This window comes from Tripterygium wilfordii, chromosome 11 (assembly GCF_013401445.1).
Source record: "Tripterygium wilfordii isolate XIE 37 chromosome 11, ASM1340144v1, whole genome shotgun sequence".
Lineage (NCBI taxonomy): Eukaryota > Viridiplantae > Streptophyta > Magnoliopsida > Celastrales > Celastraceae > Tripterygium > Tripterygium wilfordii.
This window is the reverse complement of record NC_052242.1, coordinates 13,452,904-13,478,399: the sequence shown is the minus strand read 5'-3', so window position 1 is coordinate 13,478,399 and position 25,496 is coordinate 13,452,904. Positions and strand designations below refer to the sequence as shown.

Genomic DNA, 25,496 nt, shown 5'->3' with positions numbered 1-25,496 from the left:
TGTGGATGATTTGGCTACCAGAAATGACCACCAAGGCGGCTCCTTTAATCTGAGGTCATCCACATTGGTAGAACGGACTAAGACCCCTGCCGTCCCGTAGAAGTTATTGCAATGGCCATCGCACACGTTCATTTTGTTTATCAAATTCAAATAATTATATTAACTTTGTTAAATAGATTGAACGTCTATGATTAAAACCACAGAGAAAATGTAACAATTTCTTCTTTCAATCATGTATTTAGGGTTAAGGTCCCTGCAATAGAAATCACAGCTGTTAAAAAATACAGAGCAATACTAACCCATGAATCCACATCTTGACAAAGAAAATTTTGGTTTGAGACAAGCTCATATTCTAACAGTATTTATTTCCTATGACAAAGGAACCACGAGCGTGGGTTTGGCATCATATTGTTCTATCTTATACAAACTATGCTAATTGATCAAATAAAAGCTGCATGATCACTCAGAAATCTTCAGTCTTAATAATGAGAGAAAGAAAGAAGTATCATTATTTTACATTAATTATTACAAATACATGTTGCTCCAACAAACACTCAACCTACTTATCAAATCATTCCTCAAAATTGGATGTGCGTTAATTAGCAAGGTTTGCCAATTAGATACAACAATAAGGAATATACTGAAACTAATGAGAAACAATCGGAAAACTTCTGCAAATGGTACATCTCCTCGGCCAGTTGACTACACTACAGCATATATGTGGTCAAGTATACCTAGAAACAAACACATACAACCTTATTTATGGCGATATCAAGGCTGTGGCGCTGGAGGCCGCCTCGTATTCCCTCTTCTGTCTAAGGCAGAATATTGGTTTCCACCCTGTTGATGGTGAGGGTGGCTATGCCCCCTAGGAAAGTTATGATGAGCCTGCGGGGGCATCATGTTCCCCCACTCTTGATAATTACCAGCTCCTGGTGTTTGGTAGGTCTGGTAGCCTCTATGGCCACCTTGATGATGAGTGTAGTTACCATTCCCAGGTGAAATGTTCTGCACATGACTCGGATGGTAACCTGTTACATCATTCTGACCAAATCCTGGAGGGTGATATGCATTCCTTGGATGATTATCTCTCCCGCTGTTGGAAGCTGCAAGGTTATTTCTTTGATACTGAGAATGAGAACCATTGTAGGGCAATTGTGGACCTGAATAATAGGGTCGTTCATATCCATTGTCATAGTGGTTTGGAATGTTAGGATTTGAAGAACGGTGGTGATTTCCACGAGTATAATCTGCTCTGGGTGGTGGTACCACTGCCTGGCGTCCTAGATCATTGTACACAAAATTTGAATAGGAAGGAACTGAAGGAACATAGGGAGCAGCAGTATGAGAAAGTGGTGGGCCACGCGTATGGCTGCCGAGCCCCACCCGATCCCCCTTCAACTGTAAGCTATTAGTAACAAGTCGATGTGACGCCTCCCCAAGCTGATGACCAGAAAGAATTCTTTTGGGGTTTTGCCTGAAAGGAAAAGTCATTCACCAAATTCACAACACAATAAGAATCATTCTATTAGCATATACATCAACAAATGAACAAACAATCACAATGAAGGGGTTCTTGAGAGTTCGATTATGCATTCCCTTTTCAACCCACATAATTATCTTCTCTTTTTTTTTATTGTTTAATGGCTAACTCGGAATGAGATCCGAACCCCTGCCGTAAGGCAGAGTGGTGACAACATGGACCACGATCCTACAAAACATCAATTGCCACATACCTTCCATTTTCCCATGGCTTCCTCCCATTTTCCCATGGCTTCCTCCCATTTTCCCATGGCTTCCTCCCATTTTCCCATGGCTTCCTCCCAGAATCTTCATGCCATAATACAGGTTCAGGTTTCAGATCGCCCACCTCCACAGTCTGCAAAGACCAGAAAATAGATAAACAAGAACCAAACAGTTCCAGGTGGCACAGAATGGCACTAATGTTGAACTGCAAGAGTTTATATCTCCAAGACGAGAAAAGACGACTAAAATAGCTCAAAAAAGCACAACAATTTTCTATTCAGCAAAACTATGAAGTGTGCTCATAGAACAAAAGTCTTTTAGTGAGAAACCATGCATTCACAGGTGCACTGATATAAATGGCCCAAGTATGAATGTCCTACTGTCAAATCTCTAGACGCATCTCAAGTGATCTTCGACCACCATGCAGGATAGATCAAAGAGGAACTAGTACAGGGGAAGTCATGAGGAATTGAGGATAGCTAAAGGCAAGGATCTCATAGATCAGGGTGGGCATAGAGAGAAAGGAGAAGCTAAGGCTGTCTTTCAAAAGAAAAGAACTTGGTCTCGATCCCTAACTGGAACTGGAAGGGGTGCTCCCTATACTGACTATCACCCTCGCTTTCCTTGTCTCTGCTTCTGGTGCTGGCTTCGATCTAGGCGGGTGCCGGCTTTTGAACTGGAAGGAATGCCGCGCGCTTTATAACGTATTACTATTGAAGTCTAACTGGGGCTGCCCCTGGTCCAACCTATGCCCCCTGTTCCAACCTACGCCACCTTCTCTCCTGTAGGTAGGCCAGCTTGTTGCCCTCGAGGGGAAAGGAGTTATGATTGTAAGCACTTAAGAATGGCCAGCAAAAGAGATTCTCTCTCTGGCGGTATAGGGATGGCAGGAAAAATGCTCTAAGGCAACTTCAAAGGTTCCCCCATGGAAAACCAGTTTAGAGACAAGTGAGTTGCTGCTTGATTATCAACGAATAATATGATCCGAACCAGGAGAGGAAATCATAACAGAGAATTTGTAGATTGTGCGTGCAATAGTAGAGCACAAGAAACCATCAAGATTCGTAGTGTCCCATGCTTGCTTAGCGCATGCATGTAAGTACTGCTAGAAGCTCCCAAGAAAGTCGGGAACAAATATGATTTAACTTCTCCTTATTCAACGACGAGAGCAGTTGTCAATTTGAAGGCCAAATTCAAAAATTACTCCGGAAAAGCTTATATTGTCCCCCAAAAACTATACCTGTCATTGTAAGGCTTGAAAACAAAAGTGAAAACTAAAAGAGATGAACTGCAACAGGGCCCCCACTCAGTAGAATTGGTTATACACACCCCCAAAATGAATGAATTCCCCCAAGACATGCAGAAAAATAGAATAATAAATTAAGAAAAAAAAAGGTATGCAAACAATATTATACTTCAGACTACTCTCACTAGTCACTTACCTTTTTTGGGAAATTAACCCCAGGGGGTGGCCGCGTGATGTGCTTATGTGCATCGGGGAGTCTGTATATAGCACATCTGTACAGAAAAAGCAAGAAAAAGAATGAAATAAGATATACGAATTATATGGCACTATGGTCATGTAAAATATTGCAATAGAAGCTTACATGACTTGGTTGTCCATGATATCTTCCATTCTCTCAACAGGGGACCTAAATATAGGTGGGTGGGTATCTCCAGCACAAGGGGATATGTAACCATTCATCCCGCCGCTGCATGTAGCCCTAGATAAAATCAGAAAATAATCCAAAAGGTATCTTAAATTTTTATTAGCATCCAACACCAACATACATAATAGCACATTGGAAATATTGCTAAAATCTAATGTATAGAAAAGAATTTAGCCTCAAAACCCTGACACTCTAATAATGAACAAGATGATGAGTGCTGTGTTGGATAATCCAAAATATCGAAAGTCATGAAGGTGTACAAGCTTCTCAGATTAACAAAGAAAGCCTAAACAGCAATTTCACAATATTACTTAAATAACCTCATACCGTAATGTTGTACTGTTTCTTGAAAGAACACATATCTTGACAATTTCCAGAATGCAAAAAAGAAAAGGAAAAAAAAGCCTCATGATCCATTTTTAGCCTTTTCTTCATTGAACAGCCATTTATATCAGCTACCGCCCTTTGTTTCATTAAATAAGCCCAGAAAATGAATTTACAACAGAGCAATATAAGGTTGAGGTTTACCCGAGAATCATAAATGGAACACCATGCGAGTTATTATTCAACAAAACATAAACAACAAATGCCAAAGCTAGTTCTATAGTCACAAACTCACAGCAGACAAAAAGGCAAGGTACCACAATCAGCAAAGAGCTACTAGTAAACAGGTTGCTTTACTTTTGGCAAGATACTCATATCCAGGTTTATCCGTGAACACAATGAGAAAATGCCTTTTCTTTTGATATCGGCATCTCATACAGAAACTATTTTGTCACAGCTATCAAGTTGGCCAAGTAACCAACTTAAAACTCCCACAACAGTTTAAGGTTTGAAGAACATATTTATCAGGACGTAACGAAATTGATTAAAACGGCAACTTAATCATGTTTGCCAAAATAATATTACTCTTAACAGATAAAAGAATCTCCCCCGGGTGAACAATAGCAAATAGTCAACATCAGTTCAGAACTTGTGAACAAGATAAAGTTTATAGAGTACTCAAGGCCATAATGATTCATTTAACTCTTGATGTTTTATGCACTGAAGTTGACAAATTTAGGATGCAAGGAACATGACCTTAAAACTGTGGCACATGATCAAACAAATTTTTTTAAATGATGATCAAGCAAATATTAGATGCACCACCCAACCACAAAATTAACAATAAAGACAAGACTTCATTTTCCAAAAACACGGAACCGCTCTTACATTTATACTTACAAACACAATAACCCTAGACTTTATGATGCTATAAGACGGAAAGTCGACAATTTTTTATGCTTAGTCACAAAATCAATTGCAATGCAATTGATGGTTTCTTTGCTTACATTCCCAACAGTTACTACTCTATGCTCATATTCTCATCAGTTACTCAACAGATCCACTTGCAAACAGGATCTTTGAATAGTTGGTCTACACATGCAATATGATAAGTACTAAAATCGTAATTTCAAAACATGGTTTATAGTAGCACATTTCAAAGTTCAAACTTAGCAAAGCAATATTATACCATTATTCAAAGTTCAACACTTGTGGACTTGCATGATAAATAAGAAGCAACAAAGAAATAATCTCACTTTCAATATTAAGTAAATGCTCAAATCAACCACATTTAAGCACTGGCATCAATTCACATTAAGCACTGAAACACAAACCTCAATTCGGGCTTAATAAGTTCCTTGATATTAGCTCTTTCTTGGTCTGTTAGTTGTTTACTGCGATTGTCAAGAGAATATATGCTTACAGAGAGAGGATGTGATGATAACACAAACAACATGTCAAGCATTATGCTATTCCTCCGAACTTCCTCTTCCTACAAAAGACAGGAGCATTTCCACATGAATGAAACTACGAAAGAACATATATATATGTATATATATATGTATATGTGTGTGTGTGTATGTATATGTATCAGTAAGTATTGACATGGCATCAGAAGTTGACATTCATACCGTTAGAGTGTGCTCAATTTTCTCAACCTCTGCTAGAAGTCGCTCTTCATCAATAAATGGCAATTTTGCTATGCCCTTTAAAATAAAAAGTGTAAATAGAGTAAAAAAATGGCCAACAACCATTTGCAAAATATTATCATGCCCAGAGACTAAAAAATGATGCAATTCAAACTAAACGACCAACCCACCTGCCATGAATACCGTTTCCCATTCATGTCCACTTCAAAATCTGACACAGACAACAAAAATAAGCAAGTCATCTATCCCCATTTGCAAATAAAAAGAAAACCGCTAGGATTTCACAGTTAACAAATTTACATACCAGTTGGATAAAAATCAATAATAGGTGAATTTGGGTCAGACATCAATTTCCTATACAGCACGGGAAGTGCATGAGCGCTGCAGATGAATCACCATTAGTACCTTAATTAATTGGAAATTTCTAGAGAAATGGAAAACTGCTGGCAGACCTTGCAGCAGGAAAAACTCCGAGCAGCTGATTAAATGGTTTGAATGGAGAGCCAAGTTCAAAGCTAATATCCAGCTCACTGAGATCTTTTAGATCAGAAGCAAAGGGAGCATAATGATAGGGATAAAACCTGAAATAAAAAAAGTTCGCACTGATAAAGCTAAACATCAAGAGGCAAATGCATATCACATAGAAAAGAAGAAAACTAACCACAATCCCTCCCTCACACACAGCAAAGGGGGAGAAAACTACTAGTTATCCTATTAGGTTGCAACAAATGTAAACCTCATTTATCCATCTACAGGGTATAGATCAGCCATGAAACCAAAGGTTATATGACCCCTACTGGAAATTAAAAGACAGAATGCAGTATGGCCATGTGCATGTAGAATTAAACATTAGGATGTCTCAAAGACAGCTACCGCATAGAAAGGTTTTAAGGTTACTTCAAGACTATGTAGCCCCACTCCTATGTGCAGAATACAGAATACTTTGCCAGCTAATTAGGGGATTAAATTCGGCTGATATACAGCCTTACTTTCACACTGCACAGAGGATCTTTATCTGGTTCAAATATATGTTTATTTAATCGATGGCGAAAGGTAGTCCCATGATTTACTAACATCAGCATAAGAAGTCCAAAAGAATCATAAAAAACCTCCTGAGACAGCCCAGCTAATGCAGGAAACAATTAAAAGCCTTTCAAAAATAACTTGGATTCTGTTCGTACATTTCAACATGGACATCGACATCTAAGCCTTAATCCTAAGTCCTAACTATTTGGAGTTGGCCGCAGGATTTCATGATGTACATATTTAGAACTCAATGTAAGAATTCTCTTGCGTGATCGAAATCTGAGCTGATAACCCCATCTCATCCATGGGATTTGAACTATTTTTAACTTTTCACTTAAGCATATAAGTAACTTATATTGGTAACTATTTCTATGTATTTTAGGATAAAGTCCTAAACAGTTCAAACTGATTCAGAAACGCACTATTGGTAACTATTTCTATGATGTACATATTTAGAACTCAATGTAAGAATTCTCTAGCATGATCGAAATCTGAGCTGATAACCCCATCTCATCCATGGGGTTTGAACTATTTTTAACTTTTCACTTAAGCATATAAGTAACTTATATTGGTAACTATTTCTATGAATTTTAGGATAAAGTCCTAAACAGTTCAAACTGATTCAGAACTCTGGTCAACCTTAAGAAGTATTTTTCTTATGAGAAAAAAAGGATTAGTAATTTTTTATTTACAATCAATTCAATATCCCTTGTGGGATTTGAATTAGGTTCTCTGCGTAGGAATCTCTTTTATAAGCAATCAAGCTAGAAGTGTTCAAACAAAACTTCCTTCGCAAGATGTACACCAATGAAGATCTTAGATCAGCTTCTCTTCTAGGAGGAACTCCAGAGAGCCTAAGTGACATGCCAGTATACGTCACCAATTCTTATAATTGTCTCTTGAATTTCCATCATTTCTATATCCCATAATTAGCTTTGATTAACTTTCGATAAATACTAAAATTGTCACAATTTCATATCCGTAATTAACCATTCATGATTCATCCATTACTAGGATTTGAAAGTTGAATATGTCCTGTCACTGTTGAAGGCTACTCTATATAGTCCCAGAACAGCAATATGTGACTCAGAAGTCCGAATCTATGCCCCATTCTCATAATGACCAAACCATAATTTCCTGAATATAAAATTACTTTTCAAATAATTACCAGCTCCAGTTATTTATTGACTAAGCTAAGGAAAACAAGAACACACCAGTTACTTCTACAGTTATACTACATCTAAATATCGAATCCCACCAAGGATAACAAAGGAAACTTTTTTTATCGGATGTCCACAAGGGGACAAAAGAGAAACTGAGAAATAAATTGGTTTAAGTGCGGAAACAGTCATAAGGAAAACATGAAAAAGCAACCCAAATCTGTGTTCAAAAAGTTCAAATTTCAGTCAAATTTCACCATTTCTAATTCTCATAAAGTTTAAAAAAAACAATAATGTATAGATTGTTACCACTGCCAAGAACAGACCCCTTCATAGTAATAATGCATGACCCAACACAGTCCTTCTGTATACTTCAAAACCTACTCAATAGCAATTCCAGAAGATAAGCCATAATGATTAGAAGACGTGAGAAACAAAGCACGGAACATCAATAACTTTTTACTTATGTATTTATCAGAAACCAACTAAAATAGCATCACAGTTCATTGAACTTACAACATCTCGTCGTATCTTTTCAAGTTCCTCCGGAGTATTTGCATAGAACTTCTCTTCGTAATACCTCTCTTTCCACCCTGGTTCTCCCAATTTAATCTAATAAATACCCATGAGATACATAAGCATTCAGAGAACAATTATGACTGAAGAAGAGTCCAAAAAGAATCAGCAGGACTAAAAAGTAGACTGTGAAAACACACCATTCTTTCTAGATATTTTACACAACCACACCAATATAGTCCCACCAGTGCCAACAAGAATAAAGAAAATGGTTAAAAAGAAATTTGTAGTCTCTCAAGCAGTCAACAATGTAGTAGGCACCTCAAACTTAATAGCATGATTCTAGGTGAAGCAGCAGGGGCAAAAATACTGAAACAAGCTCACATTGTAGTTCCATGAGATCTAAGAGTACACTTATTTAATGAATGAATCTAGCAGCATACATAGTTGCTGGATATCATCTCCATTGTTACCTTTGAAAGCATAATGCCAAGGAAAAATAGAACATTGCAACAAGTACAAACAATACAGGACAGAGTTTTCACAAGTAAGGTGTTCCTCAACATATAAGAGTTATCAAATCAAAACCTTGTCTTCCTCTGGATTTTCCGAGTTAAAAACATCAGACTTCTCACGAAGTAACCCTTTAAGCTTTGCTTTCAATTCTTCCTTGTTTCCATGAACCTGAAATCCAGTTACAAAAAATCAACGTAACATTGAGCATGCTGTTATGCAGCTGAGTTTGCGAACATCTGAAGGTGAAAATAAATAAATCTTCTAAGAGAACAACTTCACTAAAAACTCCTCGCCAAGCTCACCCATAAGTATGAGTCTTAAACATGGCTGAAGGATTCAGAATTACATTAAAGTGCCTCTCCAGAAGCAGGAAGACATACTTCTATTTCGAGACTATTCTCGGCTTCAACAAGTGCAGCACCAATACTAGCCTCAGAAGACAAACGTGCAACCTTATGCGATGAAGGTGGAGTGCCACCAAATCCTGTTTGCTTATATGGTGCAGGCGTAGTGCCAGAAGCAAGACGAGAACCATGAAATCGAGCAACTGGAACCAAAGATTCAGGTAGAAATTGAGGCTCTGCATCATCTCCTCTTCTTGCTTGGGCCTTTTCACGCTTTATTCTTTCTGATTGTCGCTGTAAAGTACGTATTAAAACAAAAACCATTGTTAAAAAATCTAGCAAGACCAGTAAATAAATTAGTAGCAGAACTTTTTTTTCTTGCAACGCAACAATTTACAAAGTTTCACATAAAGTGAACCATAAATGAGATGCATTGCTCACGGAAGCTTTAATCAAACACCAACAACTCAACCTTCCACCTTTTGGTATTATCAAATGTTTTTAAAATGATATGAAGGCCAGACACAGGATTTCATACATCCCCAGGAATGACATGTTCGTCCCCCTTCTCTTTTTCTTCTCCTTACCTCAAGCCAATGACAATGCTCCATCAATACATCTTAAAGCAAAAGGCATCCATTTACTCTTATCCATCCAAAGTTACAATTTGATTAGCAAAAGGTTGAAGTTAATAGCTCAACACATAAACTTCTCATTTCTCGTTTCTCCATAATCCTCCGCATGCTCGTGTAACTGCATACGTACCCACCAGTTCTGTTTATGAATTATGACATCATAAAACAACCACCTTGTTTTGCTCTTAAATGTCTAATTTGACCTGTGGATTTCTCTGTCGAACTCTCTAAACAAAAAATCTTCCCAACCAATTTGGATTTGCAAAGAACCCTCAAAGACCTCGTTCCAATCTTGTAATCAGTTCCATTCATCCTTAGCACAAATTTTTGGTCTTCAACTATTTTATGTCCCACTTTATTAGCAAAAATCTCGACATGCCATCTTATTTTAATGCTAAATTGAAAAGTTTAAACAAGATCGGATTTTTTTCCACACAGACCACCCTAAATATCTTTTTTTTTCCACCTAGACCACCCTAAATATCTATTGTTTTCCTCTCCAAAACATTTCCACGCCATATTGGAAGGCTTACCATCTTCATTTAAGGAAGCCCCTAATTCTAGAGCATTTGAAGGGTACATCATGTTTCTTGTGAACACCATGAAACATGGCAAGTTTACAAATTACACATAATAAATTCAACTCCTTAAACCATACAATCCAAGCACAAAAAAGAAAAAACGGTCAAAAGCATTTACACCAATCAGAGAAACAAATCAACCTGATGCAATCGAGCTCTTTTCTGGAATATTTTATCTTCAAATGATCCAACCGCCTGGATAAAATGTTCCACCCTGCTCAAATTTGGCTGACAATGGAAACAGGAAGTCACAAACAAAGAACAAAAACCTTTCAAAGTAAAATGTAGATTCATGATTGAACCAACTTGTTGCAGCTAGAAAAATCCACAATTCTTTAAATACCTTGCTTCCATCTGTCAAATACCCTCCCAATGCCCTAAATTCCTTTTTGTAAACTGCGAGCAGCAAGTTTATTGCACCCTAAATTACAATAATAAGAGAATACAAGAGATATAATTAACCCCAAAATAAAATTTAAAATAAGAATCTATCTTCCAAATCAACAATTATAGTAAATTGGGATATCACATCATTTAAGAGAGCATGAATTTTGCATTACAATTATCATTGACATGCTAATCCTGGATCTGTTTGCCTTTCCCGTAAAAATGGATTACCAACATGGTTATTTTGTTTCACCTCAAAACAAGTTTTCGACAGAGATTGCCTTTTGTTAAGTTTCCAAAAATTCCTTAAAACTGACAAGCTTTCCATCACAAAGATTCAAATTCAAAGAATGACTAATCACAATCTTACTAAAACAAACTTCATTTTGATAACAAAAGCTAATTATGGTATAATAATAAAATTTGGATTGCTTAAATTTCTTGTTGTCTAAACTAATCAAAGGCAACATATATTCTGAAATAAATTAACTCAATTAGAAAGCATAACATACCTCACGAATTTCCAGTGTGGGCATATGAGGTAAAAAATCATTGCCCACAAAGAAGCAAATGAAAATAAAATCATCCACGATGCACTCCAAATCAATCTCAAAAGGAGTATTAGGGATTCTCATTTCGTATTCAAGATATTCTCTTAGAGTCCAGATGTTGAGGAACTGCATGAATAAGGTACAAAGATAAATCGACGTCAATGGAGGATTAAAAATTTTATCCTATCAAATTCATCAAACATGTATGCCTCAACTCGCAAAACTTTCCTGGTATGGCTTTTTGGCCACAACACCCTCCTCACTTTTCTCATCAAATTCTCCTGCCTTTCTCTTTGCCTTTCCTTCACAATCTGCTGCTAAATGACCCATTTGACCACATAGGAAGCATTTGTCCTGCTGCCCAGGAGTGAAAACAACCTGAAATGTGCAATCCATAAAAACCTCTAGTTACTATGAAAAGAAAAACATGAACACATCGCAGGGTAAAAAAAAAACCCGTGCACAAGGCTCACGCAGTAGATGGTGTCAGAAACATATTGCAAATACTAAATTAAATATAAGAGGTTCCACAATTTACTTGCAGACCACAGAAAGAAAGTAGGATCCTTTGTTTTGTAAGATGTAAACTGATAAAACATATACACAAAATTGATTACACAAAGACAATCACTCCATAATCTCCTATTTGTAAATTAATCAATGTGTCCTTCACTCCAAAAATTTACATAGATGCCAAGCCAACATGACTTCACAGGTTTATAATCTAATTCTACAAGGTAACAGTAACATAATACAAACCTCTCGAAGGATTGTGAAGTGAACTTCATGCGTGGCCAAACCCAACATAATCAGATCAGCATCCTGTTACGTAGCAACCATTATTGGCGGTACAGAATATTACCATATACCATGGATACAAAGTAAATATCCCAAAAGATATTATACGTAGTAAAACTCTGCATCATGAGGAAGAAATTATACCAAACCATACAGACAATGGCGCGTATTTGGATTGTAACCAGGAAGATTTCTTTGAAGACGTATATATGACATGATTTTGTGTTCACCTTCGCCAGGAACATTTGCATCGGAAAGAATCACCTTCAAAATACAAAGATATATGAAAAATCTCAAACGCTCTTCCTTCATTGGTGTAATACAAGCCAGAGATAAGTGCATCATGCCAAAAGACAATTGAAGAGAAGAAAAACAAGGGACTACTACATGGGTAATACCTTAATTTGTTTCCATCCAGGATCATAATTTAGTCTAAGATGAATATAGTACTGCAGTGCTATAGACAAAACAGCCATAAATTCTGTTCCAGGAGTGATAACATTGGAGTCAACAACTTGTGAATTATCTTTAGGAGGAAGCTTCCTGCCTTCTCTCTCAAACTCTTCCCGAAGTCGTGCTTCTTCAGCTGCCTACAAAAGAAATGGCAGCATATCAACAGTCAGCACATTGTTCCACCCTTTCCTTCTTTTCTCTATTTTTCTTTATTATACGTATGAATGTGGGTGGGGACAGAGGATGCTAGGAGGAGATAGTCCAGAACAAATGAAGAAAGAGAAGCCTTGATCAATGCATACAAGCAAGCACATTTACAAAGGTAACCTCCAAGACTTCTACTAGCTAAGACCAATTTTATTCAAAGCCATTAAAATTAAGATTTTAGGAACCAGAAAAACCCGATTTACAGTAACAATGGAATTATTCTCAATCAAGAGCTCCTCAACCAAAAGACCTAATTTGCAAGTTGTACGCAGCCAAGCAGTTCAAGCAAAACACATTCAATAAAGCAAGACTTTTGAGTCTAGAGCACTGATATTCTGACTACATATCATATGTAAACAACCACCTAAAAGACATCAGAGAAACGACAAGATAGGAAAAGATTGTGTTAATTTCATGCGGTACAAAATTACAACAGCGGAGATGCTGATGAAAAAATCCAATGCTGTTACAACTCATATAAATGTGATATAGGATTAATTTGCAGATAGGATGATTAAAATAGAAAGCTGAAGTCACCCCATGCAAACAGCCAAAACATATGGAGGCACGCCTAGCCTTTACAAAAGCGCATACCGTATCTGCTGCATCTTTAGCTGCTCTGAAGCGCCTAGATCGCTGTTGATTCATTTTAGCCCTCGGAGCAACGCCATCTACGAGTTGTTTCAGACAATCAGCATTGCATAGAAGACAGGCAATGTTTATCCATATTTAGTTAACAAAATTAAGGGTGACTGAAATTAAATGCTTACCAATTGCCATGTATAGCAGCTTCCGAGGTCGCACCATCACAAAAAGTCTATCAATGTAGTCAAACATGCACTGGAATACCTCATCAAAAGTTGTTGGAGAAGGCTACAAGAACAATAGGGTTTTTTCAGAGCATGTTTGAAAAGTTATTTTCCACCAAAAACCCACATGTTGGGCTAAGATCTACAGACATTACATTTTGACATTCCCAAAAAGATCTTCCTGTCTCTTCACAAATGAATAAAAATAAATGTTTTTCATTCAAGGGAACACCAAGAGGGGGCAACCCAAATAAATAAGGGTATGCTATGGTAATAGCATCAATAAAACATTTTGGCAGAGCAACAATTAGTATATACAAAAGCTTTATAGTACTGAACCAAACACCAATTACATTGTCAATATGCTTCTCTCTCTCTCTCTCTCTCTCTACATACTTTTTGTTTCTCTCTACAGTCTACCCATAGCAGCTAACATGTGATCAGAGGGGTAATCTCTCTCAATTTCCTCTCCTTACCAAAGAATATGTAAATCCAGGCTATCAATTCCTCTTTCAGAGAATGCTCTCATGAAATTCCAAGCTACCTCCAATGACAGACCTCATTGTGGGCAGTAATTAACAGCACAACCAATCAAATCACAAACCGATTGCCCATAAAAGTCTAATCACAGCTTGTGCTAACTACCTCCACTTACGGTTGGTCCCAGTTGTGTTATTATCAATCTACCATGAAAGTCTTGGTCCTCTTATCGACACAAATTATGGGCTCCTCTAATGTCAAAAATTCCCCCTCCATGAAGTTTCCAAAGATTTTAATTTTTCTGAAATCCACTGCCTTATAAATTCCTACCAAATTGAGATACAGCGAACTCAAGCAGCCAGAATGCCAGAGTCAAAAGATGTAATCAACTATGCATTAAAACTTCTGACTTTCAAATATATGCCCTAAGTCATCAAATACTTGACATCTAATCATAGGACTTGGAAATTGTTTCACCCTGTTGGATTTCTCGACTCTCCAATGACTCCATTTCTCCCGCTTAAGTCACATAAACGTTTCTACCATGCAAGAGAGTATTACTATTAGTCTAGTTAGCAATCCAACAATAATCTATCGGCTCAACTTATGTGAATTGCATCTGAAACCACAGCTCAAAAATAAGGAGATTGAATGTACGACGTTTATGGATGACAGTTAACTAGATATCATTATACGAATAGGGATGACAATTAACTAGATATCCTTACTTTTAACCCTTACACATCCGCATTCGAAAAAATTAAGCATAATTGTTCAACAAAACAAGAAAGAAGAAAAAAAATAAAAAAGAGGAACTAGAACAGTAAAGAAGATAAAGAAAACAAGGAATTATAACAGTAAAGGACTTATCAAAATTCAATTCAATTAACAAAACACATTTACCTTTCCTATCAAAGCAACTAAACTATTACCTGCAACGTACTGCCCCTCGTACAAAAATTTGAGGTATATTATGCAAATGCAAAAGTAACACATGAGAAGTTACCGAAAACAAAACTAAATCATGAATTACCCTATCTTCGGGATGAAAACAAGGGTGAATGATCCCGTTCATGTCAAGATACAAGTTGTCGTATTCGATGTCGTTCGGGTTAGATTTACTGGTGTCCACGGGAATCTTGACGCCCTCGATAACCACTGGCTCTTCCTCAACCACGTCGACCACCACCATCGGATACTTCTCAGCCAACCATCGATAAAAAGCCGGCACTCCCATTGCCAACTACTCGAGCTCACAAAACTTCCCGAATCTCCCAAAACCAACCGACCAAACACAATCAATAAGCTGAATGAATGAGAGAGAGAGCCAATCGAGAGCTTCGAACCCTAGCTAAGCTTGTAGTTGTAGAGAAAGCGCGAGACAATATACAAAGGAAGAAACCTTTGTAGCCGTTTGGGAGTGCTACTCTTGCGCGACGTCGAATTAGGGCAGGCTAATAAAATACTGAGACAATTATGCCCTTACGTGCTTAAACAAAAGAGGAAATATTAGTGGGATTCGCTATCATAGCCAGGGGTATACATGTCTTTGCAGGGTATGCAGAGTCAGAATCCGTTAGGTTGGATAAGTTGGTTTCCTATAGGAGGCGGTGCGATATTTTAAGCTGCGAGGAGAGGAAAAGCGGTGAGGGTATTGCGCCACAGACCAATTGTGCACGGACAATCAACTACTCAACACATGCTCACGTTCTAAGTAGTCACTCTACGGACCTACAGCCTCCTCAAGAGCCCAACAGGCTCACAGCCCATGGCATAAGCAGTCATTCTTCCGGCCCATGGCCTTCTCCTATGTCCAACTGATCCACTGCAATGACAGCATGGACGATCGTCTACCAAACAGGCCCATGGTCTTGGAAGCTCTCCCATGGGCCCACAGATTCCTTAAGTTCTCCAACAGTCCCACATCCTCAACGGGTGAGCGCAGGACAAAAGCCCAATCCATCTCAGTTTTCACGTGTCGTTGGTTGGTCAAGTGAGTCAGAAGCTTATAAATACCAAGGTTCCGTCACCTTAAAATAGACATCTTTTTGAGGTATTAATTGTCCTTTCTCTCTCTTTAAGATTATGCCTAAGATTTTTCAGCCATTCCGCAAACTTGATCACCTGAACTCCACAGTCGATATCACACCGGAATGAAGCTCTCATTTGACAATTCTTATTGTGATCTCTGCCCTAGTAAAACTAGACACCGTTGTAGCCTCTTTCGAGTCCAATTTTTTTAATAACTTTATAAATGTGTGGTATTTGGTATAACTAAAGAACATATATATATTTTTTTGGAAAACTAAATTAAACTAACATTTAATAAACTAAGAAAAATGTTTTTAAGTGTGTTTGTCAAGGTTGTGATAACTCTATGTGGGCTGGCTGCGGCCCATCGTTGCCGCAGACATCATAGCCAGTTTGAATTCAACGTCAATGGTCCATAACCAGGACTTGGCCTTGGGTCCGCCACAGCCTCCAAATTGGAAAAGAGAGCAAATTTGGAGAAACTTCCGTCCACAAACCCGAAAGTGAAAGGCAATTGAAATGTGTGGATCTCTTCTTCAGTTCAATCGCAAGGCCTTTCTTTTCTCCTCCAAACAGGCACTCAGTTTAGCGGATCCTTACAGTTGTACTATCACTCGGAGAATCCCACATTAGTTTATTAACAACCACCAATCATGTCTTTCGCAATTAAACTACATCTTACTCCCTACGTAAACCGTAATCTCCAAACTACAACCATTCAAGCAAAGCTCACCAATTGTTCGACGAAATTCCGACTGCAACCGATTTACCACTCAAACCCATTAATCCGTTTTGTGGGTAGACCACGGAAATTCAAAATGCAGGGTTCTTCAGGTACGGGTCTGTCGATTAAGAGCTCTTTGATTGATCCTGATGGTGGGGTTTTGGTTGATTTAGTGGTGCCGGAGAGCGAGAGGGGATTGAAGTTGAAAGAAGCGGGTTCAATGCCCACGGTGAGGCTGACCAAGATCGATCTCGAGTGGGTCCATGTGATTAGTGAAGGATGGGCGAGCCCTTTGAGAGGGTTCATGAGGGAGGATGAGTATTTGCAGAGTTTGCATTTCAATTCTCTGAGAATGGAGGATGGTACTGTCGTCAACATGTCGCTTCCCATTGTTTTGGCCATCGATGATGAGACCAAAGAGGGAATTGGGTCGTCAAAGGATGTTGGGTTGGTTGCTCCCGATGGAGATTTGGTTGGCGTTCTTAGAAGGTGCGTATCATCTGTGGGTTCTTGCTTTTACAGTTGCATATTATGGATTATTATCACACTGTCAGAATGTCCTGACAGAAATTTACGTTATAGAAAGTTATTGAATATAAAATGGAATGCAATTTCTTGTTTAGCTAGCATTTCTAAAACCTTTTGCATTTTTTAGAACGGGATGGTATGACTTTGATTTCCATACGTTGGTAAGTCTAATTTGACATCCTCTGTTTTCTAGCTGATCATCAGCAATCGCATCTAGTGGGAATTTTGGTTTTTTTTAGTGGTAGGTGCTTGAAATTTCATGTTCCACTGGCACCTCTGAGTTCTTTTCACTCATGCTGTCACGTATGTTGCATGCATAATTTAATGGCAAAAAATTAACTGTTTCTGTACTGTCCAAAGCATCACATGGAATGAGACCAAATATGCCTGTCCTTAGATTGCAGCAAATAATTGTGTGATAATATGCCTGTCCTTAGTATTCAATTGACACGACTCCAGTCTCTTTAACATTTCTGGTTTTGTTTTCAGAACTCTAATGCTGCCTTTGCTAAGTTTTATTTTTGTATTTTCCTTTTTGTATAATTTAAAAGATGAAAGCATGAACTGCACCAGCTGAAAGTCCTGTCAGCTAATTGTCTCTCTCTCTCTCTCTTTCTTCATCTTTGATATATATCTGTATGTATGTATGTATGTATGTATGTATGTAAATGTTGATTTTTATTGCAGCATTGAGATATATAAGCATAACAAGGAAGAAAGAACAGCTAGAACGTGGGGAACAACTGCACCCGGCCTGCCGTATGTTGAGGAGGCTATCTCTCCAGCTGGCAATTGGCTCATTGGTGGTGATCTGGAAGTGTTAAAGCCCATTAAATATAATGATGGGCTTGATCACTACAGGATTTCTCCTCAGCAACTCAGAAAGGAATTTGATAGGCGTCAGGCTGATGCAGTTTTTGCATTCCAGTTAAGGAACCCTGTGCATAATGGGCATGCTTTATTGATGAATGATACACGCAAACGACTTTTGGAGATGGGTTACAAGAATCCAATCCTGCTGCTTCACCCTTTAGGAGGCTACACGAAGGCTGATGATGTGCCTTTAGATGTTAGAATGGAGCAACACAGCAAGGTTTACTTCTGTTGCTTCTTTATGTCAGCTTTTGGATTCATATGTTCTTATTTTGGATAGCCATATACATAAGTAGAATGTCTTTTAGCCCCCTGAAAGTCCACACCGTTCTTGTCTTCTTATATTCTTGAAGCAAGGGCATTCCCTTTGCTGTAGGTCACACCTTGATTTTTCGTTCCCTCAACTCAGATTGCAAGCCATTGTTTTCTCACATGAACTTCCTGTGTGCTCAAATGCTTTACGTATTTGGAATTGCGTCTGTTCATTTTTGTGGTGGTTACAGAGTGTATAGTTTATCTTAAGAATTTGTTCCTGTGCAGGTTCTAGAAGATGGAGTTCTTGATCCTGAGACAACCATTGTCGCTATATTCCCCTCACCCATGCATTATGCTGGACCAACTGAAGTACAGTGGCATGCTAAGGCACGGATAAATGCCGGTGCCAACTTTTACATTGTAGGTCGTGATCCTGCTGGCATGGGTCACCCAACAGAGAAGAGAGATTTATATAACCCTGATCATGGAAAAAAGGTGCTAAGCATGGCACCTGGCTTGGAGAAGCTAAATATTTTGCCATTTAGGGTGGGTACCTTATGCATTCCTTTTAAAATTGACTGGCTACTGTTTACTCTTTCTATTATTTCTCTTCTTAATGTCACGTTTGGGTTAGCATTTGATTCCTGATAGCCAGGATTTATAAACATGCAACAATACATGGAAAAATTAACCGAGTCGTGTTAATTAAATTTCTGTTCTAGGTAAATGCTCATTACATTAACTCTGCAATTTTTAGTTTTAAACTTTTAATTGTTGATTTGCCATTCTAGGGATCACAAGTTTATTTAAATTCTTGCACTCCTCACCGATCCTCATGTAATGAAAAAGCTAGGTGATGTTTTCAAGTGTTCCTAAATATGATGACACTAAACAAACTTTCTTCATCATATTTGGCAGGTGGCAGCATATGACAATGTGGCAAAGAAGATGGCATTTTTTGATCCTTCACGTGCCAATGATTTCCTCTTCATCTCTGGAACAAAGGTAGGGAGAGTATCTCATTCCTTCACGTGCCAATGAAAGTAAAAGGAAATTACATAGTAATAATAATTGAATAGAATTAAAGACTGTCTGTGATTCACATTCGCAAGCGGATGAGTCGCAACTTCTGGTCCATATAGCTCCCTTGTGATTTGAAGTGATAAAACCATTTGATTGTTTAGACATGTTTATAAGGCTCCACCAGATCCGGTGGTGAAGAAACTAATGGAGTATCGAGTTTTAATGAGTGCGTTTCTGCTATCATCAGGAAAGGATGTGATGAAGTGACTGAAAAGGTTCAAGAAACAGCGATGTGTCCTTTAGTCTAGTGTATATCAGCAGGCTTGGGAGGATTTCGCTAGACATATTTCTCTTTGTAGAATCATCTTTGATGGGTTGAGCAGATATCGCGTAGAAATTCTAAGTTATATAACAAGTTCTTTATTCTAAACCTGTTTCTTCTCTTAAGGCTCAGTAATTGGAGCAAAATACTTGTGAAAGCTCAACATTTTCTGTACTTGTTTCTTGCAGATGCGCTCTTATGCCAGAAATGGTGAGAACCCTCCTGATGGTTTTATGTGTCCGAGCGGTTGGGAAGTCCTTGTCAAATATTATGCAAGCTTGCAAGCAGAGGAAGCAAAACAGGAGCCTGCTGTTTTACAAGCTTAGATCCCAAATTATTTATTCATCAGTAGAGTTTAGGCTGTGGTTGGTTCAAGTACAAGAAGAATGAGTGCCATGCAATAGCACTATATGAATCCACCTATTGCTTGCTTCTGCTTCCAAACATCTGAAACAGATTTGTGGGCTCTAGTGGTTTGGACCTGCACTGTTAATTAGGTTATGTGATTGTATTTTTTTTGGTAATATTAAAATTGAATTTCAATGTTGTATCTGAGATTTTGGAGATATACATATCCTCTCTTGTAGCATCCTTTACCCAGTTCAGGCTTGGATGGATTAGATATGGATATGACATCTACGTGGGCCAGTGGGCCTCAATTAACCCATAATCATTGTTGTGTGGGCCTTGTGGTCCTTCTGCTCCACAGATGTTGTTAGGGCCTTCTTTGAGCTTCGTGTGGTCCTGTTTTAGAGGCGGTCGGTCACTAGAAATATCATAAATCTAAGCCCATTCAAATCAACAAAATTGTTCGTTTTGAGTTTGTTGATTCACTGTAGATACATCAGATTTACACAACTTTGTTTTTCTGAGCCGTCTCACTTAACAGTATTTAAACTTAGAAAAGACAACTTTGTTTTTCTGAGCCGTCTCACTTAACGGTATTTAAACTTAGAAAAGACACGTTCAACAAGACCAAGATATGACTTCAATACCATATCAAAAATCCTAACTTACTGAAATCGCTTCGATATCATATCAGAAAGCACAACCCACTTAAATCAACAAATATCAAATATTGTTCGCTTTGGATTTGTCAATTCATTGTGAATATATCGGGCACGCACGATTTTAACTCTTACGAGAAATGAAGAGATCCGGCCGTGACTCATACAACAAAGTTAAATTATCAAGCCAGCCAACCTGGCTCGGACCCTCTTAAGTGTAATGTTGTCGGTGCAACCTTCGTGCACCTAAATTGAGATTTGACACAATGAATGTTTTCTTCTTCTACATCTTCAACAGTACATGTGCACTTGGCCTTCCATGGTTGAGGTACATCCGGAAAGTCCTTAGCTCTTCCTTAATCCCTGCCTTAGCTGTAATGGGCCCATTGAAAGCCCATTCTCCATCACAAATTATCCTTGATTTCTTTTTTTTTTTTAAAAGTAGATCATTAAACACCATGCTAGTTATTGACTATTTGAGCATAGACAAGAGAAATTAATCAAAACCCATGTAAGGTAAATTGATTTAGCATATATGAGGTTAGAAATCCAAATCCGAACACATTAAGGATATTGTCCGTCCCGAGTCACGAGCTCGCACGAATTTGTTCTCCATAAACCATTATCATTGGTTTTTAAGCTCAGAAAATGCGTCACTTGTGTGAGAGATGTTAGGACTTTACTTGTATAGCACTAAGTTGAGTTATGCCTATCTGACGTGGGATATTTGTCTCACACATGAGTTATGGATATCTAGAATTCATGATGGTGAGTTGGAGGCAGCAAGAGCATGACAGATGGGCTTGCACATTTTGCTTGGCATGAAAGAAAATGTATAAGAAAATGGTACCAATACAAAAGATACCCAAAAAAGGGAGTAGTTACAGTTTAAAAAATGAGTTTTCAGTTTTGGGCAGTTGGGTTTTGACATATCATACAAGTCCTTACCATGTTGTCTTTCACAAAGAGCTTTTGAGGTTCTTTGGGTGGTGGGGGCAAAGGTAACATGGCCTTCACATGCACAACAGAGACTCATTTTCTACCACACAAAATTAACACTCAAACTTAATTTGATTATTATTTACTTCAAAAAAAGACAATCACTTCATGCCATTCGGTGATTATATATATATATATATATATATATATACAGAGAGAGAGAGAGAGAGCAGGACCCCACTTGATTCTTGTGTTTGATCTCTCTATCTCTCTCTGTTGTTATCTTTTCCCAAATCACAAGCAAATCTCCTTCACAGAACATGGAGTAGTTTCTTTTTATGATTGTACTGGTCCTCCCCTTGTACGGCTTCATTTCCTTTCCCTTTCACTAAAGCCTCTGTCCGAATTTAATTGGAAATCATATAAACAGAGGAATCTAAAAACTCTGTTTTTGGGAGCTTATATTGTTGAAATTCCAACCCTACTCACATCAAAGATATTGTCTGTATTGATCGGTTCCCGTATATACATCGAGAAGCCCGAATTTCTTCTTCACGGGCTGTCTTACTCAATGGTACGTAGGTTTAGGAAAAGACCTCTTAATATAGTAGTAAATTGGGTTTCCTTATAAACCACATGATTTGAACATCCCAAACCAACGCGGGATGGTTTAACATGTATGATCAAATATTATCTAGACATTAAGAAATTGTTGAAACTTGAATCATCCATTTAATACATGCATTAACGGGGTATTTGGTTTATAATTGTGTGAGGTGAGCATGAGATGAGTGCGAGATGAGTGTGAGATGAGTACGGGGCGAACATGGTCATGTTTGGTATAAAATAAAGAGTTAACATAAGTATGAAAATATTAATAATACAATTTTCATATTACCTTTTTTTCTTTTTAGAAAATAAAATAATATTTTATAACAAGCGTAAAAGAGATTTTTACACATCAGAACCCATTATCCCTTGTAAAGAATAGTCAAGCTCACCGAAACGGTCATTCTCCACAAGGGAGAGTTTGAGATTTCACCCTTCAAAACTCGACTAAACAAGAGAATATACTAATCGCACCCTTATCACTCTTTAGACACCAATCAAATGCCCCGTAAATACCACCACAAAAACTCATCAATCATGCATGTACTGTCATTGTACTGACTAGAGCTTTATATAAAGAAGAGATTAAATGACAAACCAGAAACAGAGAGACAGTGAGAGAGTACACATGCTATAAGGAGACTAATTCAGTTGAAGGACAAGGCTTACTTTAGGAGATATATCCTACATTTGTTCAAATAATATTACTTCATATCCATCCATATATGTATGGACAGTAAGTACTACTAGTACTGCTTCTTCTTTGATTTCAGGCCTTAATGTTTGATTATGACAATGCTTCTATTTTGTGGACCACATGCCTAGTCTTTTTTGTGGCTCACACAATAAATGTAGGATCCGGGACTCTACAACTCTTCAGAGAATGGAATTCGCATCCCGGTTTGAGAGGTATGCCACATCATTTCTACATAGTTATATGCAAATTTGAGAGTTTGTCGAATTCTATCCAACCCTCCACCCTTTTCACGTGTGTACTTGACAAGATGTCTTGCCTCGCAGGTTCATCATCAGCTTAATCATTTATAAATGTCGTGACGACAGGTTCTCTCTAATACCATGTTAAATTAGCATAAGCAACATTAAGTGAGAGCAACTATCTTCTGGTGTTCTGATTTGGCAATGTGATTAATGTAATAAAATTTAAAATATGCTAAATAAAACCCTTTAAACAAATATATCAAACAAGAAAGATGCTATATATTGTTTGATTTTTTTTGCTCTAAAATATGATTTTTTTTCCAAAATAAAATATTCATTTTTTGGGGAAAATAAAAAGATCCACTTACTATATAATATTCTTTACATGTTTTGAATAACAACACTGCTTCCAATATATGATTTTGGTCAATTATATTTAATTGAATCTTTATCATTAAGAAACAACAATTCTTTTTTTTTTTTTACTCTTTCAGCTCCACAAAATTGAGCATTGACATTAATTAGCACAACCACCTCAAAAAGTCATGCCTCAGCCAATGGTGAATGACACATCTTTAGCTTTTATTTGTTATTTTAATTAACTTCATTATTGTCTTAATTAATTAACTACTGCTGAGCTTAATAAAAGAAAACAAAAAATAATGAGAAAAGCAAACCTGCAAGCAAGCTTTAGCAGAAGCATTCATGTGAGCTCAACAATAGAGTAGTTGAAGTCTTGAAGATGGAAGTGGTAGGTACTGTTATAGGAATTTCTTTCACCATTTCTAGATATTCTGAAACAACTAGTGATATGATTAAAAAGAGTTTTTAAAAGTGTTTAACATTCAAAGAGGAAATGTAAGGACTTGGGAGCAAATGCAATTCCTACAGTAGAGACAAATATTACTTGAAAATGTAAAGTATAAACCTAACCACAGAGGGAGAGAGAGAGAGAGAGAGAGCTGATGTCAATTGTGAATATGTCATAGACCTCAAAATGACCCTAAAAACCTCACTTTGGTCACAACTCCACATGCTTCTGTTTCCAACTCTCTCCCCTTAAATACCCCCACTCCACAAGCCCACAAATCCCTCCCAGCTTTTCCACACAAACAATACATCAAACACCTCTTGAGCATTATCTCTCTCTGCTTCTTCTTTTTCTGGTTATTGTTCTTCTGCTGCTACGACTACTTTCTTGTACCTAAAATGGCTATCAGGAAATCAAACAACAAGCAGTCTCAGACAACAGTAGTGATCAAGCAAATCCTCAAGAGATGTTCAAGTTTGGGAAAGAACAAACATGGGTATCAAGATCAAGAAACAGGGCTTCCTCTGGATGTCCCAAGAGGTCATTTTGTTGTATATGTTGGTGAGAACAGAAGCAGATACATTGTGCCGATATCTTTCTTGTCTAGACCTGAGTTTCAAAGCTTGCTCCAACGAGCAGAAGAGGAGTTTGGGTTTGATCATGACATGGGTCTCACTATCCCTTGTGAGGAAATCGTTTTTCAGTCTTTAACTTCAATGCTCAGATGAGAAGAGAAGAAGATCAAATACTACATATCAAGTCAGGGTTTAGGCTAGCTTTTTTGGAGAAAAATATTACTTGACCGAAAGAAGAAGCTGCTGTTCTTGCTTCTCTGGTCATTTCAATTTTCTCTGTTTTTCCTGATCTGGATTTTTTTCCCCTTACTCTGACCCAACAAAACCCAAAAATATTATTATCTGGGCTTGGATTTATAAATGAAAAAGCTTCAGACTTTGGTATATTAGACCAACATTTGGAGATCCTCCCCTTCTTTGTTTCATTCAGGACTTTTTACAAACAGTTTGAAGAGAAATGGAAAATGATGAAGTTGGTTTCAGAGTTTTGTCTTTGATTCACATTCTTTATTAATTAAAACTCATGTAGCCGTTAAAGCTGTTACAAAAAGACATCCATTAAACGGTTGAGATACAAACGGAGCGTATTGTGTCAGGCTCGAACATCAATAATAACCATATTTACGCCTGCATTTTTTTTTTTTTTAACAAAAAATTCTTACGGATCCCAATATTTTTTTTGTCTCAGTTATCTCAAATATAGATGAGTCCATGCGATTTCATATGTAACATATAAGACATATTAGGTCTGCGATTTCACATGAATTATATGCGTCTAACTCAACATTTGAGATTTAACAAGAAATATATACGTCTAGAACAACATTTGGAATAACTCGAAAAAAAAAATTAAGGCAAAGACCAATCCATTGTGCCTGACTAGGCTACTGTACTGTGCTGTTGTTATTTAATTGCTTGCTACAGATCAGAGTTTTTAACCAGGATTTTAAAATCTGATTAGATTAATAAAATTATTTTTCTTAATTGAGTTCTGACAAGTCTTTTTAT

The 25,496-nt window shown here is 37.5% G+C and overlaps 3 protein-coding genes across 4 annotated transcripts; 2 read left to right on the top strand and 1 right to left on the bottom strand.

Annotated features, from left to right (window-relative positions):
• Positions 1–456: 456 nt before the first annotated feature.
• LOC120009240 (5'-3' exoribonuclease 3-like) lies at positions 457–15,446 on the bottom strand. 2 transcript variants are annotated; one of them, XM_038859736.1, is made up of 23 exons: positions 14,886–15,446; positions 13,334–13,436; positions 13,158–13,234; positions 12,302–12,493; positions 12,048–12,167; positions 11,865–11,927; positions 11,334–11,483; positions 11,067–11,231; positions 10,511–10,588; positions 10,309–10,395; positions 8,988–9,245; positions 8,680–8,775; positions 8,092–8,187; positions 7,885–7,955; positions 5,842–5,970; positions 5,694–5,770; positions 5,560–5,600; positions 5,372–5,446; positions 5,075–5,232; positions 3,354–3,470; positions 3,189–3,264; positions 1,737–1,879; positions 457–1,477 (listed from the first exon to the last, which is right to left on the bottom strand). In XM_038859736.1, the coding sequence occupies exons 1-23, from the start codon at positions 15,087–15,089 to the stop codon at positions 772–774; spliced, it is 3,282 nt and encodes a 1,093-aa protein (XP_038715664.1). In that variant the 5' UTR covers positions 15,090–15,446; the 3' UTR covers positions 457–771. The 2 variants fall into 2 exon arrangements, with proteins under 2 accessions (XP_038715664.1, XP_038715665.1); XM_038859737.1 differs by having other exon boundaries at positions 3,354–3,458; positions 14,886–15,445.
• A 920-nt stretch (positions 15,447–16,366) lies between these two features.
• LOC120009860 (ATP sulfurylase 2-like) lies at positions 16,367–20,197 on the top strand. Its single transcript, XM_038860586.1, has 5 exons — positions 16,367–17,096; positions 17,823–18,228; positions 18,549–18,809; positions 19,182–19,268; positions 19,797–20,197. Exons 1-5 carry the CDS (start codon positions 16,537–16,539, stop codon positions 19,932–19,934), a joined length of 1,452 nt encoding a protein of 483 aa, XP_038716514.1. The 5' UTR covers positions 16,367–16,536; the 3' UTR covers positions 19,935–20,197.
• A 3,728-nt stretch (positions 20,198–23,925) lies between these two features.
• Positions 23,926–24,960, top strand: LOC120009847 (auxin-responsive protein SAUR50-like). The gene has a single exon (XM_038860560.1). It carries the CDS (start codon positions 24,312–24,314, stop codon positions 24,639–24,641), a length of 330 nt encoding a protein of 109 aa, XP_038716488.1. The 5' UTR covers positions 23,926–24,311; the 3' UTR covers positions 24,642–24,960.
• The last annotated feature ends 536 nt before the right edge of the window (positions 24,961–25,496 follow it).

What these genes read in the sequence shown, in the direction of transcription:
- LOC120009240 (XM_038859736.1), bottom strand. Translation starts at nt 15,089, where the DNA reads ATGGGAGTGCCGGCTTTTTATCGATGGTTGGCTGAGAAGTATCCGATG. An exon ending in AAAATCCAGAGGAAGACAAG is followed by an intron (nt 8,188 to 8,679) that starts GTTTTGATTTGA and finishes GGTATTTATTAG; the next exon opens with ATTAAATTGGGAGAACCAGG. An exon ending in AAGCCATGGGAAAATGGAAG is followed by an intron (nt 1,478 to 1,736) that starts GTATGTGGCAAT and finishes TTTTCCTTTCAG; the next exon opens with GCAAAACCCCAAAAGAATTC.
- LOC120009860 (XM_038860586.1), top strand. Translation starts at nt 16,537, where the DNA reads ATGTCTTTCGCAATTAAACTACATCTTACTCCCTACGTAAACCGTAAT. An exon ending in TAAATATTTTGCCATTTAGG is followed by an intron (nt 18,810 to 19,181) that starts GTGGGTACCTTA and finishes CATATTTGGCAG; the next exon opens with GTGGCAGCATATGACAATGT. An exon ending in TCTTCATCTCTGGAACAAAG is followed by an intron (nt 19,269 to 19,796) that starts GTAGGGAGAGTA and finishes TGTTTCTTGCAG; the next exon opens with ATGCGCTCTTATGCCAGAAA.
- LOC120009847 (XM_038860560.1), top strand. Translation starts at nt 24,312, where the DNA reads ATGGCTATCAGGAAATCAAACAACAAGCAGTCTCAGACAACAGTAGTG.